At 42.0% G+C, this 18,874-nt stretch overlaps 2 protein-coding genes, 1 long non-coding RNA gene and 1 other non-coding gene across 4 annotated transcripts in view; 3 read left to right on the forward strand and 1 right to left on the reverse strand.

Moving 5' to 3' along the window:
- Nucleotides 1–161: 161 nt before the first annotated feature.
- Nucleotides 162–917, forward strand: LOC134224806 (uncharacterized). Its single transcript, XR_009983067.1, has 3 exons — nt 162–283; nt 487–602; nt 676–917. It is a non-coding gene; the product is annotated as an uncharacterized LOC134224806 (long non-coding RNA).
- Nucleotides 918–1,407: 490 nt separating this feature from the next.
- On the forward strand, nt 1,408–2,965 carry LOC134224804 (zinc finger HIT domain-containing protein 3). Its single transcript, XM_062704394.1, has 3 exons — nt 1,408–1,560; nt 2,474–2,622; nt 2,688–2,965. Exons 1-3 carry the CDS (start codon nt 1,490–1,492, stop codon nt 2,876–2,878), a joined length of 411 nt encoding a protein of 136 aa, XP_062560378.1. The 5' UTR covers nt 1,408–1,489; the 3' UTR covers nt 2,879–2,965.
- Nucleotides 2,881–18,874, reverse strand: part of LOC134224803 (beta-glucuronidase) — a 59,391-nt gene continuing 43,397 nt past the window's right edge. The window contains exons 2-9 of the mRNA XM_062704393.1: nt 5,672–5,780; nt 5,308–5,608; nt 4,557–5,243; nt 4,328–4,500; nt 4,039–4,267; nt 3,562–3,738; nt 3,327–3,465; nt 2,881–3,260 (exon numbers count right to left, since the gene is read on the reverse strand). Of these exons, the coding sequence (XP_062560377.1) occupies nt 3,067–3,260; nt 3,327–3,465; nt 3,562–3,738; nt 4,039–4,267; nt 4,328–4,500; nt 4,557–5,243; nt 5,308–5,608; nt 5,672–5,780 (2,009 nt within the window). The 3' untranslated portion in view covers nt 2,881–3,066. The remainder of the gene's footprint in view (nt 3,261–3,326; nt 3,466–3,561; nt 3,739–4,038; nt 4,268–4,327; nt 4,501–4,556; nt 5,244–5,307; nt 5,609–5,671; nt 5,781–18,874) is intronic.
- Trnas-cga (transfer RNA serine (anticodon CGA)) lies at nt 3,858–3,939 on the forward strand. Its single transcript has one exon. It is a non-coding gene; the product is annotated as a tRNA-Ser (tRNA).

An 18,874-nucleotide genomic window follows, 5' to 3' on the forward strand; every position in this document is an offset into this window, starting at 1 on the left:
GCATATATTATTGCAAACTAATGTAAAATACATTCCACTTTGTTTATTTAAAAATGGCATAAAAGCGCATTTGGCCGTTTTCAGTATTTGAGCCATCATTTTGACTGCTTGACAGGTCTCATGCTCGATTGGCTGCTGTTTTTTGACGGTTCGATTGGCGGCACATACCTATCCGCGTTTCTTTTATTCAGGCCTCTATTGGCCATGTACTTGGGCAGCAGGGTCAAAGTGAATAGGAACACGGCATACCACAACATCAGCAAGGCGCCAACTACTTCGTTCGGTAGGTCGAATGAATGTATTATGTGATGTTCATAGGTGAGCAGATCTAAAAGAAAGAGTATTGTAAGGCAAGTGAACAGAACGGAGACTGATGTAATTTTGCTGACCGCGCACCTCATTTACTATTTTGACAGCCTTACCAACCAGGAGTGCAGTTATCAGAGCAATTTCCCAGGTGGAGGATAAATATGTTCCCAATTTCAGGTTTGAAGTACGTAGAAAGAGTCTCATTTGCCACAGTAACAAACCTACTGACACGGCCCGACCCGTTATTGTCACGATTCGTCTTTAGCTCGAGTTCGGCGCGGTGTTCTTCACCGGTGAGTTTTTCTTGAAGACAGCCTCGTCGTCTAAAATAATCGATAGCGGTTTATCTCACAATGACTTTTTCAGCACGGAGCTCTTCTCACGTTGCTCGGAAATTCTAATTTGCGTTGATCATCGGAGCTCGTCTGGTGATGCCTTACTTGAGAGCTTGAGAGCGTATCGTCTATGACTCGGATCTCGTCTCGTTTTGCGGCGTTCGAAGGACGACCAACCAGCAAGGCTTTTCGTGCTGGAGGCTTTTTCACCGAGGATGACTTTCTTGCTGGGGATGTCCGCTTTGTTCTCCTGCAAGGTGATGCCTTTCGAAAGTTTTCTTATGCTACGTTTTGACAGGGCAAGTGAATTAAACAACTCAGTGGAATTCAATTGACTTAAGTTGAACACGTTCAACTTTCTTTTCGTTCAAGTGAATTGAATTAAGGTGTTTACACGTTCAATTCGCGTTCGATTCAAGCGAATTGCTCAGTTCACTTGCCTTGTCTAAACGTAGCATTAATGTTGTGCTTTGACAGACAAGTAAGTTTATAAAATTAATTGAAATCAGTTGACTTAGTCACAACTTTCTTTTTATTTAACTGAATTGAATTCAGGTGAGTATTTTCAAATGTTCAATTCGCATTCAAGTCAAGCGACTTACTCAATTTACTTGCCCAATCTAAACTTAGCATAGAATGATAAGCTGAAATATAATGAGCGTTGGAAATATTTCAATAATTATTTATACACACATCAACTGTGGTAAAATCATGTGAACCTGCCATTCAAATTCCGACAAGAAATTCTGGCATCACTGGGAGATGAAAAGAAAATATAAATAAAAACAAAAACACGAGAAATCAAATATATAAATTCGACACAAGTAAAGCAAACAGAAGTGGAAATGGAACCCATGTGTGCAGTTTGCGAGACTAACGAGAAGAAATATAAGTGCAAAACCTGTGAAGTGCCTTAGTAAGTAAACATGGTGTTAGATGCAAGTGCTTGATGAAAAAAAAAACATCGTTGTTCAGGGTGTTTAAAATATTGTAAATAATCACTTCGAAACAGCTCTGGCAAAACAGGCGTGTTGAAATCGTTTGTTTATGGAACAGCTTTCTCATGCCAGTGTTGGGAAAAACTCAAACTCGCAAAACTCATGAACGATTCAAATCAATTGGGAGTTGAAAAGCACCTAACTCAGCACCTAAAAACTCATAGCAGAGTTGAATAAATCATCCATATAAAACATCTTATGTTTTCTTTAGCTCTACTTGATTAAAACAGTGAATTAACGTTCGTCGCATAGAGCTCTTATGTGTGTAGACGATAAATTGCTCCCAAATTGATTCTAAACGCTTTTTGGAGCGAAATGAGATTTCGCAAATTAGTCAAACGAGGCGATTTAACTTGAAAAACTCAGGCATTCCTTCAATTGTAATTGATTAACATACAAAGAAAATCAACATTTTCACGATTGAAACTTTCGAACGAATACAGTTCGCTCGAACCGTTTACCCATTTGATTTTGCTGGCGTAAGCGAGAATGCCCATCAGTTTTCGTTTGAAAGCGCGCTCGAACGTAAACAAGAATAAGGGTGATCCGCAAAGTTCTAAAACCAAAGTATTACTGGAAATATTTACTTCAAATTGGACTGAAATGTTACATACAGTCACTGCTTTTAATCCCCTCAAATAACTGATTTGAAGCTAAGAAGCATTTAATTTTTGCATTCGCAGCTCTTGAAAGTATTTTTTTTTCAGTTCTGAATGATAGTTTCAAAAATAATAGCAACGGATTTAACATTTCAATTTAACAACATTTTTACAAAGTACTTATCAATTTTTACAAAACTTAAAGATTTAATATTTTTGCTCCTCTATTCAGCTGTTCCCTTCCATGCTACAAAAAACACCAAGAATCGCCCTGCGAACCTCGAATCAATGACCGACCCTCGAACGATCTTCGCAAATCAGCCAGAGAACCGCTATTTGCTACGGCCGACACTGTCGATCCAGAAAAACTCGAACAACTAAGTATGATCTCATATAAATAAACAACTCATTAAATTCAATAATCTAACGCATTTTTAATTTTCAAGGAAATTCGGAAGCTCTGAAGAACCTTTTGTACAACCCCCATTTGCGAAAGCTTCTGGAAGAGATCGATAGCGCACCGAACGGAATGAAGGCTATACGGGTCGGCATGATGGAGCCGTTGTTTGTGGAATTTGCCGACGAATGCATGAAGCTGGTGGAACCTCCCACGGGAACGAATAACGAAACGACGTGACATATTTGTTAAAAGACTCACCCTCACAAAACTTTGTTTATTTTTCAACTAAATATACCTTTGTACAAATAACTAATACTAAACTAATACGCATCGCATAAGATTCCTACAGTAAAAAGTAAAGCCGTCCACGCAGTATGTGTTGAAGAAGTTCCTGAGCACCGCCACTAGCACGTTGATTCCTTTTCTCACAGCTCAATTTTGGCGGTCTGACTCGAGTCCTTTTTCTCGGCCGCGTATAGGAAGAGATCGTCCGGCAGTGCACTCTTATCAAGCTCCTCGGCCAGAGCGTGATAGCGTTGTCTCAGCAAATATGCCGCAGCCTTCGGTTGGCGGTTGCGGGTAAAAATGCCCTTCTTGTTGCCCCCGACGCGGGTGTACGCTGTAAGTCGAAAAGGAATGTGATTATCCTGGGTTTCGTCACGGGGGTGTCGACCGCGGTCCTTACTTTGAGCCGTCTTGAAGTCGGCAAAGTTCCACACGAACTCTCCGATGAAAAAGTGCTGCTTGCGCAGGCTGTCGAAGGCGCGGAAATGCCGACTGAAGACTTGCGATTGGTAGTCCTCGGACCAAATGTAGGCGGGTAGCTGTGGGAGAAACAGCGAATGAGAATGAGAATCAACTGTGGCAAACATATTTCTTATTGGAAGCATGCAGAGTTCTGTTAGGAAAATTATAATCACCATGTGCAATCCCTCCATCGTGTCGGCTCCGTATTCCGACATCAGTACGGGTTTGTTATGTTTGGAATTCCACGATTGAGCCTCCTCAACAACTCGATTCGTTATCATATTCAGCTTCCCGGAATTCGAGTACCAGCCGTTGTAGCGGTTGAAACTGACAATATCGAGGTGCTTTGCCTACGAATGAAAGAGAAAAAAAAACATTGCTATCATATCACTCTCTAATTTTGCTTTGCACTTTACTTCGAAATAAAACCTAAACCAACAGTAGCGCTGTAATCTACCCGCTTTCGCATGCAGTCGTGGCCGAGTGGTTAAGGCGTCTGACTCGAAATCAGATTCCCTCTGGGAGCGTAGGTTCGAATCCTACCGGCTGCGAACTTTTTTTTATTACTTTTTTTGCCAATTTTTGCACAACTTTGAACTGAACGAGAGACATCAATGCGCAGGCAAACTGTGAACCCGAATTTGACTTACCGCTCGATCATCGTTAACTCCCACGGCGATAGCTGCCGTTACTGGTCGTGTAGGGTCCAGTTGTTTAGTGTACTTGGCAACGGCTTCGAAATACGCATCCGCCGCGAATAGCCCGGTGCGAGGCTCATTCGCAATAGACCACATTACCACACTGGGATGGTTGCGGTCTCGGTGGATCAGCTGCTCGATACTGGACTTGTGCTTTTCCAGTAGAATTTGGGAATAATTTCTAGAAAATGAAAAAACTATTAGATTCCGTAGAACTTCATCACTTAGGCAGAGTACTTACTCGGTATCTACGCTAGGGCATTCATCAATTATCATAATTCCATGCTCGTCGGCGAATTGCATACTTTCTTCTGAATACGGATAGTGCGACGTTCGATACGCGTTTGCGCCTACCCACTTAAGTAGATTGAAATCCTTTGTCAGTAGAGCGTAGTCGAGACCTTTCCCACGAAGCTGTGTATTAACTTTGTATTAGTGGCAAGACGATAGAATAAAAGATAAACACTCACATCAGAATCCTCATGCCTTCCAAACCCGCGGAAGTAAATAGGCCGACCATTGATCAGCAACGATGTATTGTTCCACTCCAGCGTCCTTATGCCGACCTTCAATCTGTACACATCGTAAATATCCCCCAGGGGCTCCGAAGCCTCGTTACTTTTCCCCTCCAACGTCACCTCCATATCGTACAAATATCCCGGCTCCTCATGCATCAAATATGGCCACCATGGTTTCACATTTTTCACTAAAACTACCCCCTTCAGTTCTGACCCAGCTGTGCTGTCCGTCGCCACTACAGTTCCATTCTTATCAAAAATTTTCACTGTCGCCTGAAGACCGTGATTATTAAAGTTCAAATTGCTCTTCACATTATAGTAGATGTGACCTTCGTCATCCACCAAGTCCGTGCTGACCGCAACGTCACGGATGAACACCCGCGGAACGGTGTACAACATCACCGACCGGTGAATACCGGCATAGTTGAAGAAGTCGAACGTATAGGTCTGCACCAGCTCAACTCCACCGTCCACCGGTTGATTGAGCACCTTGCCCTGCGGCACCGTCACCTGCAGCAGCACGTTATCGCACAGCACCGTGATCCGGTTCTCCGCTCCGTACTTCAGTTCCGTCGAGATGTCCGCCTCGAACGGAAGATGACCGATTTCGTGCTTTGCCACTTGCACCCCGTTGATCCACTGAAATGCATTCAAATTAGATTAGTTCAATTATTAGAATTTTAAGTTTTTATACGTCACTAACCACTATTGAATCGTAGTGCACCGATCCGAACCGCACGAACACCCGCTGCTCCTGGCTACCCCACGACTTTGGCACAAAGAATTTCCGATCGTACCACACCGTCCCCACGTGGTCTCTCAGCGAGGCGTCCTCCGTTAGGTCATTATAACTACTAGGAACCGGCAATTGAATGGTGGGCTTAAATTTACTCAAATCGTCACTGAACCACTTCTCCCGTAGGCCCTGCGAGGGGTTGTTACTATCCGACCGGACAAAGTTCCACATTCCGTCAAGCCTCTTGACCTCTCGCGTTTCCGATTCGCTGTGAAAGTTTAAACTACCGATTTTGTACAATGTGTTAACGGTTATCTAAGTTTGATCTTACCGAGGATACAGCAGTCCTTCCGAAGAGGATTCATTCCCGTTTGAAAACATGGCTCCGAATACCGAGTTGACCATGTAGCCAATTACTCCCATAACCAAGAAGGTGAGAGCTGTTCAATGAGAAAAAAAATTATATTCTTTATTAATAGAATTCATATGATGTGTGGGAAATGTTGGGTAGTGAGTACTTTTTCTTTGCAAACGAAAGTCACGCATTCCAGAAAGTCTATGTTCGTTTCAAGTAGCATGTTAGAAGTCGGACGCCCTTATCAACCCTATCGTTAAATGGGTGGATTCTATACCCGATGAGTCGACATACGATAACAATGAGCTTGCGTTGTTCCGTACTGGAGAATTCAAGCTGAGAAGCGATGAATGACCAAACTAATTCAGAACAGAAACATTGGTTTTTCTCCACAAAATGCGACGGCATAATAATAGATCCCGCGTTTGTCAGTGACAAATTGTTTCAACGTTTAAACGTATAAATATTAATGAGGTTTTCGAACTGCTATTGGCTGACGTATTAACCGCTTCATGAGTATGAATAAACACGAAGAGAAAAAGTGAGAAAATTGAAGTTATTAGGAATTCCCCGACAGTTACAACTGAGTATACTCAATTAGCCAGAAACTAACCGGAACATATGTTGAGGCAAGAACAAAGTGAATGCATGCTAAAAATGAGTAAGTATTTTCTCCTGAAGAATATACAAAGTTCAAAAATTTGCTATTCTTTTCAACAAGTTTTTTTTTATCTATTGCCTTTATTTGTCCGTAAAAATCTTCAAATTTAAATCATTGGATGGCAACTGTGTCTAGCTCTAGTGCTAAAAAACGTTATGGGCAAGTAAAACCAACTTTGCCACTAGATCCCTTGTTATACAACGGCTAAACATAAACTTTTTTTTCTTCCTAGAAATCCACCGGACATTCAATGTTTCAGAAAATGTGGAAATTGTTCTTCAGGAATTTAAGGAATTATTTCTAGAACACCTCCGGAAATTTCTACACGAATTCCTTCCGTATTCTGCTCTAAAATTATTTAAGAATTACAAGAAAAATGTGTTAAGAAATTCAGCAGAACTTTCTTTAAAAATACTTCAAATTCTAGAATTTCTTCAACAACGTTTTCAGGATCTTTTCAGGATTTTCTCCTGTAAGTCAATTTGGAAATTCACACATAACATCGAAACTTCATTCAAGAGTTTATCCAAATCCAGGGATCATGGTAGAAATATTTCACAGTCAATGCAGTGAAAAACATGGATCTCAGTATAATCTGCAGACGCCTTCATCGCCGCCGTGGTGAGTGCGACTGGATGCAGCCGAAAAATCATTTCCAACACCGACCGTTCAATTTCGCATTCAGCCACTCACAAGTCGCTCTGACAGGCTGCTCAGTTCGCGCCTTACCGTATGACTGTAAGTAGCCCATTTAAACGCGTGGTGAATTTTTTCAATTTGGTGGATGAATGTGTACATTTTGCTGTGGTAAATTTCACCTTCGTGGCGCAGTGGGTGATGTGAGTTCTGTTGTTTACTTTTCTGCCTCTCCGGGAATGTGAGGTTAATTTCAAAGCAGGAAGAAAATAAAAACATGTTATAAAAAAACATCACCTTCATCCAGTGCTGCCGAAAATTTACAACCCTGCCAGGGATTCAAACCAGAAATTTCTTTGAGAATTTTTTCAGTAAATCCTCCAGGAATTATTTCATAAAAGCTTTCAACACCTCCTTCGGATTTTTCTACAAAAAAATATTCGTGAATTCTTTAAAAAAAAATCCGGCACCATTCATGGAATTTTCTACGGGGGGATTCCTGAAAGAATTTTTGAAATAAATTCCGCTGATATTGCTGTTTGAAAAACCTCCAGGGTGAATTCTTTAGGATATTCTAGGGGAATAGGGGAATTCCAGAAATAATTCAGCGGAAAAAAATCTAGAAAAGTTTTCTGGTGGATTTATTGACAAACTTTTGAGGATTACCTGAAGAATTTTGAAGGGAAGGGAATCTCGGCAGTAATATCTGGAGATGGGTGATATTTTTCCATATTTCCGATTCCGTTAATAAGTGAAGTTGTACTTTTAAGACTGAAGTGTTTCGGCGATAGCAGTATTAATGAGTATTTTTTTAAATTGCGTTTATTTTAAGGCTCAAGCGCCAGTAGACATAACGGAGCCGCTTTTCTTTTGAAATATTTGTGCAATTTCATAAATTTCATTTTAATTCTAGTGGTTAGTTGTGGGGGAGCCGAAAAAATCGCGGCTTGGTCGAGGTTAAGGATTACACGATAGAAAAAAATAGGAAAGGATTGGACCTAGGGAGTGTTATTGTCGAGATTTCGCTCATGATTAACGTAGCATGGACATTGGACGAACTGTAAAGATACAATAAAACGTTCTTTTTTATCGAGCGGCGGAGGGGAGACAAGGGAGACGTTTTCAAATAGTTGACAGGGGGATTAGACGAAGACATTGATACGTTTCAAAAACTTGTATATAAGAGTCATGTAGGCCAGGTCAAGGTTACCCAGTACGTCTCTAACGTTTTCCTTGCCTGGTTTCCCTTCGGCCCGCAGGGATGTACGTAAATCGGACCTGGCAGCTCCGTATTCGGGGCATTTCCAGAGAACGTGGCTGATGTCTTGATAACATAACAGCACCGCAACCGCAGCGATTGCTGTCTGCGAGCCCTATTCGAAAGGAATGCGCATCTAGCGAGTGGTGATTAACATTACTTTGATAAAGTCTCGGCTAAGGTCCAATCCCTTGAACCAAGGTTTCTTCGTTACCTAAGGAAGAATAGAATGTAACCATCTACCCAAATTTCCTTCATCTCATTTTCGTTTCCAACTGAGCAAGACCTGTTTAAGGACAATTGTGCACTTGTACGAGTTTACATCATTCCATTTAATTCCACAAAATAATTGTACCTTGACAGATACGTATTTCGACCTCAACAGTAAGGTCGTCTTCAGTGTCTCATACTTGACTCAACTTTTGTGAAAACTTCATTGAAGGCGATTTGACGCTCATAAATATCACCTTCCATAGCACCCACCTTGGCAAGTAAGTCCGCTCTCTCATTACCCGGAATAGAGCAATGTGAATGGACCCATACCAGGGTGATAGTGTATAAGCGATTCGATAGAGCACTCAATATGAATCGTATTTCGCGCAGGAAATACGGTGAGTGCTGTACCGGCCTCATTGAACGAATAGCTTCTATTGAGCTGAGACTATCCGTAAAATGAGATATTGATCAGAGGTAAGAGAGGCGATTCGCTCTAATGCATAGTGTATAGCCGCTAGCTCTGCGACATATACGAAACAAGGATTTCGAAGTCTACGAGCGGCGCTATGAAAATCATTGAAGACACCGAAACCAGTGGATTCATTTGTTTTTTACCCGTCCGTGAAAATTGTACGTATGAAGTTGATTCGTTGTTGGCATTTCTGATACATTTAGATTAGATTTAAAAAACACCTTAATAAAGACTAAAAAAAAAGAATCGAACCAGACCTTCAAATATTTATGGGAAATGCCTTGAGCGATTCTCTTACTCCTGATCTGAAGCTCTAATTCGGGTGGCTTATGCTTCCTAGAAAAGACAATCAGCTCAGTTTTCTCCGGAGAGAATTCGATTAGAAGCTGAGTAGCCCAAGTAGACAAATTGTCTAAAATATCTTGCAATGGTCCTTGCAGATCGCCCGCCCCTGTACCTGTGTAGGAGACAACGGCGTAATTCGTAAACTGTCTTAACGAGCAATTTTCCATGAGACATCCATCGATGCCTCTTACGTAAAAATTATAAATAAAGGGGCTTAAGGGCACTCGTCACGGAGTCCAATTTTCATAGTACTCGCGTTTTCAAGGGCACATCATTCGATACGAAAGCAACGCAGTTTGCTGCGTCGCAGCATGCGTGAAAAAATAGAAATGACAGTTGTGCGTTACTTCCGTATCGAGTGGTGTGCCCTTGAAAACGTGAGTACTATGAAATTTGGATTCCGTGAGGAGTGCCCTTAAACATGAGCCCTGGGGAGACCCATGTAACTAATCCTAGAAGCTGTTGAGTTTCGATGAGAAAAGCTCATATGTTTCTCAGACAACAAGCTGTACAAATAGTTGTTTAATATTGATGAAAGCCCACACTCGTGGAGTTTGTATGGAAGGACGTCAGCGCATACTGAGTCCAAGAAAACTGAACCCATTTGTTCTTTTTGTGAATAGGCCAGTTGTATTTCTGTAGTAAGCAACGCAAGACAGTCATTCGTTCCCTTGCCTCTGCGGAATCCAAATTGAATATCTGATAGAAACTCATTTGATTCAACCCATCTGTCGAGCCGATTGAGAATCATCTTCTCTAGCAGCTTCCGTATGCACGACAACATCGCGATTGGACGGTACGAGTTATGATCCGACACGGGTTTCTCCGGCTTTTTTATGGCGATCACTCTTACCTGTCTCCATTCATCTGGAACAATGTTGTTCTGAGGCAGAATTATTATAAGAAAAGAAGAGCAATCGAGAACTCGACAATCAAAAAAAGGTTATCCATTTCAGATCGACCGAGGCTTGCGTCACGCACGATTATTTGACCTGGAACGGAATCCGGGCACACTTTTTTGGCGAAAGCAAAGATCCATCTAGGAGAGCTTTCCCTGTCTTCGTTAACCGACGACGCGTTTCGCATTCTCCTCCCGACAGTCCAAAGAGTTAACATCGACGTTTCCCGCGATAGCTCAATAACGAAATGGCGCCAGTAACCGCGTTTCTTAGCATTCACAAGGCTCTTGAATTTGCGTTCAAGAGTAATACAACGGTTGTAATTATCCCGCGCACCGCGCTTTCTATCCAGCTTTCCACGCTCACCATAATGGCGGATGCTATAAAAAGTTTGACATTAACTGCTTCCAGACACTGAACTGAAATTTTCATCTAAGCATGCATTGATGTTATTCATCTCCAACGACAACATCAAATTTGTTATTTTTCCGTCAACAAGAAAATCTATATAGGAGTATCCAAATTGATTATTTTTATATTTCTCTTGATTTGAATACATTTTAACTATTTCAGATACTGTAATGTAAGGCAATACAATAATTATCCAGGCATACCAATGACACGAAAGAATGAAGAAATTTGCTATGTCCGGGTTCACTATTTCATGAAATGTCAGCAGCAAAGAGCGGCAACAGCTGGTTGATGGCCCTTAAAATGGAAAACTCATGCAGATTTTGTTTCTTTGCTGTCCTACGATTAATTGATGGATTGTTTTAATTACCTTATAGTTATAAGTGATTTTGAATCTGGTATTGAGAGCACATTTTGAATACATTCGATATAACATGATTATGAGTGTTCTGATAGCTTTTACTTAGAACCGAAACATACTGTTGGCGTCCGCAATATGAAAAGAAAAGTATTTAAGCTCCGAATGGACAGCCGACGGTATCGGCAGGATTTGACAAAAAATATATGGGCTAACTGTCAAATCCTACCTTTACTATCGCCGTTCTGTTTCATTGCGTTGAAAGCTTTACTGCTATATAGAAACGATAGTATCCCACTCGGAACGAAATTTAAAGGAAAAGGAGCATTTAGTAGCAAGTTGTGGAATAAAAACTTAGTCAACAATTGATACGTCGTTAGTTCTTTATTTCTAAAAATATCTAGCCATATATCGCCATCTTAATATAGTTGCGATGAATTTAATCAAGGAGTGCTCCAGGCTTACGCAGATTACGACTAGGAGGTCGAGTCACAACTGCAGTTATCCACTTCATAAACGTTTAGATAACAACCATTTACCGGAAGGCGAGTGTCTCACGAGCTCTATTTTTTCTATAGTCACTGTTCGTAGAATCAGAGGAGTATTGTTCGCATCTTGTTCTTCGCATGTACCGAATAAAGGGACCCAAAACCAATCGACCAGAATGGTAAGATTAAACATTACTAACCTAATAGCCTATTCAGATAACGAGCTTTATAACGTGACATAACGGAGTAGAAAATTGAAAATTTATGCCAAAGCACACATCAAGTTGTTAAATGGCGTAATTGGAATGGTCGATGAATTACTAACAAATGACATATTTTAATTTAATGAAATTTCTTCAGAAATATACAACATTCTTCCAATCTCCATAAAAGCGTATGTCCATTAGAATTGAATTTAACTTCCGCTTCGATTTTCAAATGCATGTCACCAAATCCGTTCCAGAAATATGAGTAGTTCATAGTACATATAAGGAGATGTCTTGTAGACGAAACAATGAGTTGTAATGGTATCCAAATATCTGGAATGAAGTGAGAATTAGTAATACATAAACCAGAATAGTTATCAAAACCTGATCAAAACTTTGGTATTCCTGTATGAGTTTTCTTATTGATGACAAATAAATAAACACATTGAATGTTATTGGTAACATTCATGCTTACTGAGATGAAAATTTCAGTTCAGTGTTTGGAAGCAGTTAACGTCAAACTTTTTATGGGATCCGCCATTATGGCGAGCGTGGAAAGCTGGATAATCTTTAAACGCGTCGGATTTTTCTCAATGAACTCTAGTGCACTCTTCATCCCACCAGAGGGGAGGGGGTGGACGATGACGCGGTTTGAAACTCTGTATAAGTCGACGCTGTGACTGAAGCGCGCTGTTGTGGATCAAACCGGCGAGAAATCGGTATTCTTCCAACGGAGGAAGTACGTCGCCCAATTGTTCACCATCTATGATCGCCCTCAGTATATTTGCCCCAGTCAATATGCTTCAAGAGGTCATATGCATTGTCGATCTGATGGTTCTTACGCGATCCATTGGTAAATGAGATTTCGATAGGCACTACCATCATTTATTTATTTGTTAAGACTAAGGCCGAAGTGGCCTGTGCGGTATATAAGAGTCTTCTCCATTCGGCTCGGTCCATGGTTACAGGTCGCCAACGTGATCACTACCATGGGGATCCTGAATTACTTTCCACGTACAATCCAATGTTAGTGAAATCGAGCAGATTGGGAGGTCAATTCTACTTTCGAGCCCGGAGGATGTCACACGTGTTGCTTCTCCGTTATTCAAATACGTCATATTGAAGTTGTCACACATGTCATAAATCAAGGAAGAGCTATTGTCATCGGTAAGTTCCCCCCAGTACCGTCTGAGTACCGGCTCCGGCATAGGTGAGCAAATGGCCGTGAGATTTCTGTGTCGCACCGTCGCATTCGGTGGTGTGTACACAGAAGCTATGATGAAGCTTTTATCTCATATGGTGATGGTGACATGCGACTACTTCAGTGCCTATCATCGAGGGAAGATCTATTTTGTAAAAGGAGTGGAGCTTGCTGATCCCCAAGAGCATCCCTCCATATCCATCACCTCAATCTCGACGAATAATGTTGAAATCGTGGAAATAGGGATTTTTATCTGAAGTTAGCCATGTTTCACTGAGAGTAAATGCATCACATCCTGTGCTGTGAACTAAATATTTGAATGCTGCTAAATTTTGGATGATGCTCCTACAATTCCACTGTAGTATCGTGACCATATCCCCGACCTCGTTGGTTGTATTAGCCATCAAAGGATATGATCGAATCAAGAAGAGGCCACTTCGACCTCAGTTGCTTCATAAAAGGTTTCAGTAAATTTAATATTAATGATGTTTCTTGTTGCGGGAGAAAGTTCCAATAGGTTGAAGATAAAATCCACAATCCCAGAAAGCGACATTTTATTTGATGCTTCAGCTTGTTGTTGCTGAGATTCGCATTGACCATTTTTTTTCCTGCTTTCTGGGCAAAAAATTGGAACAACTGGGGTTTTAGATGTTCCAGGAAGTGACGGAAAATCATTAGCCACAAATTTGAACCCAGGAGAAGAAACTTTCTTGGGTTTTCCGCTACTTGCTAATTTTTCAGGGGGTATCGTAAGACGTATTGATCGACAGAGACTTTTTGAGATACTTGTTGGCATAGAAGCTTTGATCTCATACGCTTTCTCTTTGATCCTGTTTCGACAACAGTGTACTCTTCACCATCCCCAGAGTCAAAGTCCTAGGCAGTTCTCCCTGACTCGCAGACAGCTGGGGCTTGACGACCCCTCCCCAGCTGTCTGCGAGTCAGGGAGAACTGCCTAGGGCGTGGTGGGATTTAGCAGTGGGCTCTGCTAAAATCCCTCCCAAAAAACCACAAGTGCCCGTAAGCGGACTCTATCAAAGCGACTGTGTGCCGCTTCAAAAGCACAAGCCCAGGGAGGGAGTGCCATCTGGCATGTGGAGTGTCCCTACTTCGGTAGGGTAGTGCGTGAGCTGCTTCGGCAGGGAGTGAGTGATCTGTTTGTGCTGAGGCAGGAGTGTCATAGCGAGTCGCCGCCGCTATGGCAGCCTCGAAGCGCAGCAGAAGTCTGAGTATGGACTGCACATGCTAAGGTAAGAGTGTCGTAGCGTTGCTACCGCTATCGACACCTCGAGGCATGGCAGTGGAGTGTTAGAATAAGTTGTGGAGTGTACCTACTTCGGTAGGGTAGCGCGTGAGCTGCTTCGGCAGGGAGTGAGTGATCTGGTTGTGCTGAGGCAGGAGTGTCATAGCGCGTCACAGCTATTATCACCTCGAAGCGCAGCAGAAGTCTGAGTATGGACTGCACATGCTGAGGTAGGAGTCGAGGGACCTATCGACACCTCGAGGCATGGCAGTGGAGTGTTAGAGTGAGCACCCGAAAAAGGGTCACATGGAGCGAATGGTCTTTGGAGAAGCTGCTTCGGCGGCAGGGTAGCAGTGGGTTGTACCCACACACCTACAGTTGTGCACATGTGGAAGCATGCATGCATGCTTCGGCAGGGTAGCGTGTGGTCTGCTTCGGCAGTGGTGTGATTGATCTGCTCGTGCTGAGGCAGGAGTGTCGTAGCGCAATATCTGTAGGCCCAGGCAGTTACCGCTATTGACACCTCGAGGCATGGCAGCGGAGCGTCCGGGAGAGCATCCAAGTAAGACTCAAATGGAGTGAATGGTGTGCGAGCACCCAAGTCAGTCTCGCGAGGGACGAGTGCCTGTGTGAGCGATAATGAGCGAGTACGCTTAGTACTGCCGTCCCCCCAGAAGTAGTACTGCGAGGTAGTTCCTGGGGGAAACGATGGTGGAGCCCAAGGGAGTTTAGTCGGTATTACCGGTATGGTCGAGTCCGACACTCCAGTACACTTCCGTGTGGTAGTTTGGCAACTACAATGCACGTGTACTGGGTTAGTGTGTAAATGCATTCTCCCTTGTAAAAAAAAAAAAAAAAAAAAAAGGCAAAGTCTTGATCATCTTGAGGTAGGGAAGAGAAGGTGTTAGTATTGGTGATAGATTGAGTTGATTGTACAGCGGCTGGGGCGATCTTCTTCAGCATTTCTGCGTAAGTTCGCCTCGACCGTTGTTGGAGAGAGCGGATTTGATGTTTTCACAGCCACAGCAAGTACATTTGGGTTCCTTACTGCAGGGACCCTCAGCATGTTGTTCGCCACATTTGTTGCAGCGTGGCTTGTTACAGCAGTATGTTTCGGTGTGCCCAATTTGCTGGCACCTGTTGCAGTGCATGACCGTCGACACATAGAGACGGAAAGGTAAACGAAGCTTTCCTACTAGCAAGAAGTCAGGCAGTGCTGAGCCAGAAAATGTCGCTCGAAATGATTCTGATGTTTTTTTTCGTATGGCACACACAAAGTTCATTTGCCTCACATCAAGGATCTGAACTGCTGAAACCGCTCGGTTTTTAAATCCACCAGTGCCAGCCTTGATGTCATCGCTTGTCAAAAACGGTACGGCGACCACTCTTACAACCTCAACCTCGTGACTTAGTATGTAAACATGGTATTCCATGCGGAAGAGCTCGCAGGCAGCAATTTCATTTGCTTGATCACGATCCCTAACTGTGACCCATAATTTGTTGCGACACGGCGAATTCACTTCCTCAATGCCTCGAAACGACTTTGCCAGGTCCTTTTCAATTTGTAATTTATTCAAAGGTTTGCCTTTGGGCCGAAAGAAAACCAGGAAGGGACCCTTAGATCCGGGGGGATAACAACGGCAAACGATCCGATTGTCTCGAACGGGGAATGAATGAGTATTATTCAAATTCGTTTTTTTGCTCCGAGCGAAAACGCTACTTATTAAGACTGCTATCGCCAAATGAATTCAATCGTTTCTGGAGAAGCTCCGTGGGAATTATCGGGAATATTTCATTAAATAATTTGAAAAGAAGTTTGAAGATTATCAGAAGATTATCTGAAGATATTTTTATAGAGATTTTTGGAAGAATTTTTGTAACATTTTCTGTAGGAATAACCGGAAGAATTTCTGAAGGAACTCTTTTAGAAATTTGCAGAATAAATCCTAAAGAAACTTTTCAAGAATATATAAACGATTTTCGAGAAGAGTTCTTGGAAAAATGTTGGAGAAAATACCTGAAGGAATTTAAAGTAGATTTCTCGAGAGCTGGATGGCAGATGGATATACATACAGGAATTCCATGTGAATTTAAAAAAAATCAAAGAGAATAACAGTAGAGTTCTCGGAATAATTTATTAAAAGTTCTCGAATCTGTAGAATAATCTAATTTCATTCTCATGTGAATTTCCTGGTGGAGCTTCTGAAAGATTTTCCGGAGTAAATTCTGGAACAATTACTGGACGAACTTCCGACGGAATTTGGGGATAAACTTTCGAAAAGAGAAACTGTTTATCAAATTTCTAGATGAATCTGGAGGAAGTCGTGGAGAAACTTTCGGAAGAATTCCTGGAAAAACTACCGGAGGAATTTCTGGAGGAAATACCTAGAGGGAATTCCGGATGAATTTCTGGAGGAACTTCTGGAAGTATCTCTGGATGAAGTATCTCTGGAGGAACATCCAGAGGAACTACCAGAGGAACATCCAGTTACTGAAGGAATTCCTGTGGAAGAACTTCCGGATTAATCCCTGTGGATGAACTTCCGGAGAAATTTCTGGGGAGGAACTTCCTGAGGAATTCCTGTGGAGGAACTTCCTGAGGAATTCCTGGGAGGAACTTCCGGAGGAGTTTCTGTGGAGGAGCTTCCGGAGGAATTCCTGTGGACGAATTTCCGGATGAATTCCTTTGGAGGAACTTCTAGAGGAATTTCTGTGGAGGAACTTCCGGAGAAATTCCTGGGAAGGAACTTCCAGAGGAATTCCTGTGAAGGAATTTCCGGAGGTATTCCTGGAAGAACTCCTGAAAGAAATCCGGCGGAGAAGCTTACGGTGGAATTCTTGTGGAGGAACTTCCGGAGGAATCCCTGGGGAGGAATTTCTGGAGGTATTCCTGGAACAACTTCCGGAAGAATTCTTGTGCTGGAACTTCCGAAGGGAATTCCTGTGGAGTAATTTCCGGAGGAATTCGTGTGGAGGAACTTTCAGAGGAATTCCTGGAAGAACTTCCGGAAGAATGCCTGGAGCAACTTCCGAAGCAATTCCTAGAGAAACTTCTGGAAGAATGCCTGAAGCAATTTCCAAAGCTTTTCCTAGAGGAACTTCTGGAAGAACTCCTGGAGGAACTTCTAGAGGAACTTCCGGAGGACCTTCCGAAGGAATTCTTGGAGAAAATTGCGGAAGAATTATTGGCGGAACTTGCGGAGGAATTACTATGGGAACTCTCGGATGAATTCCTGGAGGAGTTTCTGGAGGCATTGCTGAAGGAACTTCCGGCGGTTTTGCTGCACGAATTTCTGGAAGAACTTTATTAGGAATTTCTGGAGGTACCTAAGGAGGAATTCCTGGACGAACTTCCGGAGAACTTTTGGAAGAAATCCAAGAAGTATGTTCTTACGAGGGATCTCCTGGAAGCTTCTAAAGAAATTCGCAGTTTTTTTTTGCACAAAATTAGCCCACGCCAACGCACGCCGCCGCCGATAAAATTTCAATCGTCGTACAGCTGTAGTTGATAGATCACTACATCTTACGTGACGTATTTTATAGATTTCCTCTATAGATTTTATGGGAATGAAAAGCTTTAAGGTTTCCCTGAACTATCACTGTCGTTGCGACTCCATTGACGGTTGCTTACCAAAGCGACAAACTGTCAGCTATATCAACAGTCGCATCGTGTAGGATTGCAGGAACCTTCATTATAATTCGTAATTATATGAGTACTCAACACTGAGATGAGTATAAAAATAACAAGAAAAATTTCGAAGGTGTAAAACGGGATAACATTTTAAGTTATTTTTTTTAAATTCTCGTCTTTAGAATCGTGTTTACATTTCTCGTACACCAAGGTGTAACGAAAAGGCTGTATGTTCACTCCAAAAACGAAGTTTTGATAAGAGGCCCGGTAGGCCGACTCTCATATACCGATGAACACATCTCAACGAATTGAGGTGATGTCTGTCGAAAACTTCTTTAAATCTAAATCGTTGGATGGTGATCTACTCACAACTGCAGCTAGTATGGAGTAGATCTCTGACAAAAAAGTGCGAGGTGGGAAAATATTTTTGGCAACATGGCCACTAGATCCCTTTTTATTCAACATATTCTCCGCCATTCATAAATATACCTTTTCTGAAATTGTGGGAATTGTTCTTCAGGAATCTAAAGAATTGCTCCTGATTCGCCCCCTGAAGTTCATACCAGAATTTCTTTCGTATTCCAGTCTGAAATTATTTGCAATGTGTTTGGGAATTCAAAAATATTTTCCTTTAAAAATTCCTTATGTACTTGATTTGAATAAAACTTCTTATTTTAGAATTTCGCTAGATTTGTTTCCGATACTCTTCTAGGAATTCCTGCGGAAATATCTCCAGGAAATCCATCGGAAAATCCATCCACAATTTATCCAAAAATCCATCTGAGATCTTCTCCTCCAGGACTTAATCTAATTCTACAGAAAATCCTTTGAGAACTCCTTCGAATACTACCACAAAAATTCATTGTAAAATTCTTCACAAAAAAGGAACTTCCCGGAGCAATTCTTGAGGGAATTCTCTGCAGCATAGCTTGAGATATTTCCGTGAAGATTCTGAAACAGATTCCCGGGGAATTTTCTGGAAAACTTATAAGAGGTATTTCTGGATAAATTCTTGAAGTAATTTCCGGGGAAATTCTTGTCGGATTTTTTTGGCGAATTCATGGAGGAATTTCTGAGAGAGAATTTGGGAGAGTTTCTTGAAGATAATTTCTGGCGTTATTGTTTTAAGATACTGCTGCTAATTCCGGGAAAAT

This window comes from Armigeres subalbatus, chromosome 3 (assembly GCF_024139115.2).
Source record: "Armigeres subalbatus isolate Guangzhou_Male chromosome 3, GZ_Asu_2, whole genome shotgun sequence".
NCBI classification, from domain to species: domain Eukaryota; kingdom Metazoa; phylum Arthropoda; class Insecta; order Diptera; family Culicidae; genus Armigeres; species Armigeres subalbatus.

Bases quoted from the DNA above. Each gene is read 5' to 3' on its own strand.
- LOC134224804 (XM_062704394.1), top strand. From the start codon at position 1,490: ATGGAACCCATGTGTGCAGTTTGCGAGACTAACGAGAAGAAATATAAG. The intron at 1,561-2,473 runs GTAAGTAAACAT...TCCTCTATTCAG, and splicing joins AAAACCTGTGAAGTGCCTTA to CTGTTCCCTTCCATGCTACA. The intron at 2,623-2,687 runs GTATGATCTCAT...TTAATTTTCAAG, and splicing joins AGAAAAACTCGAACAACTAA to GAAATTCGGAAGCTCTGAAG.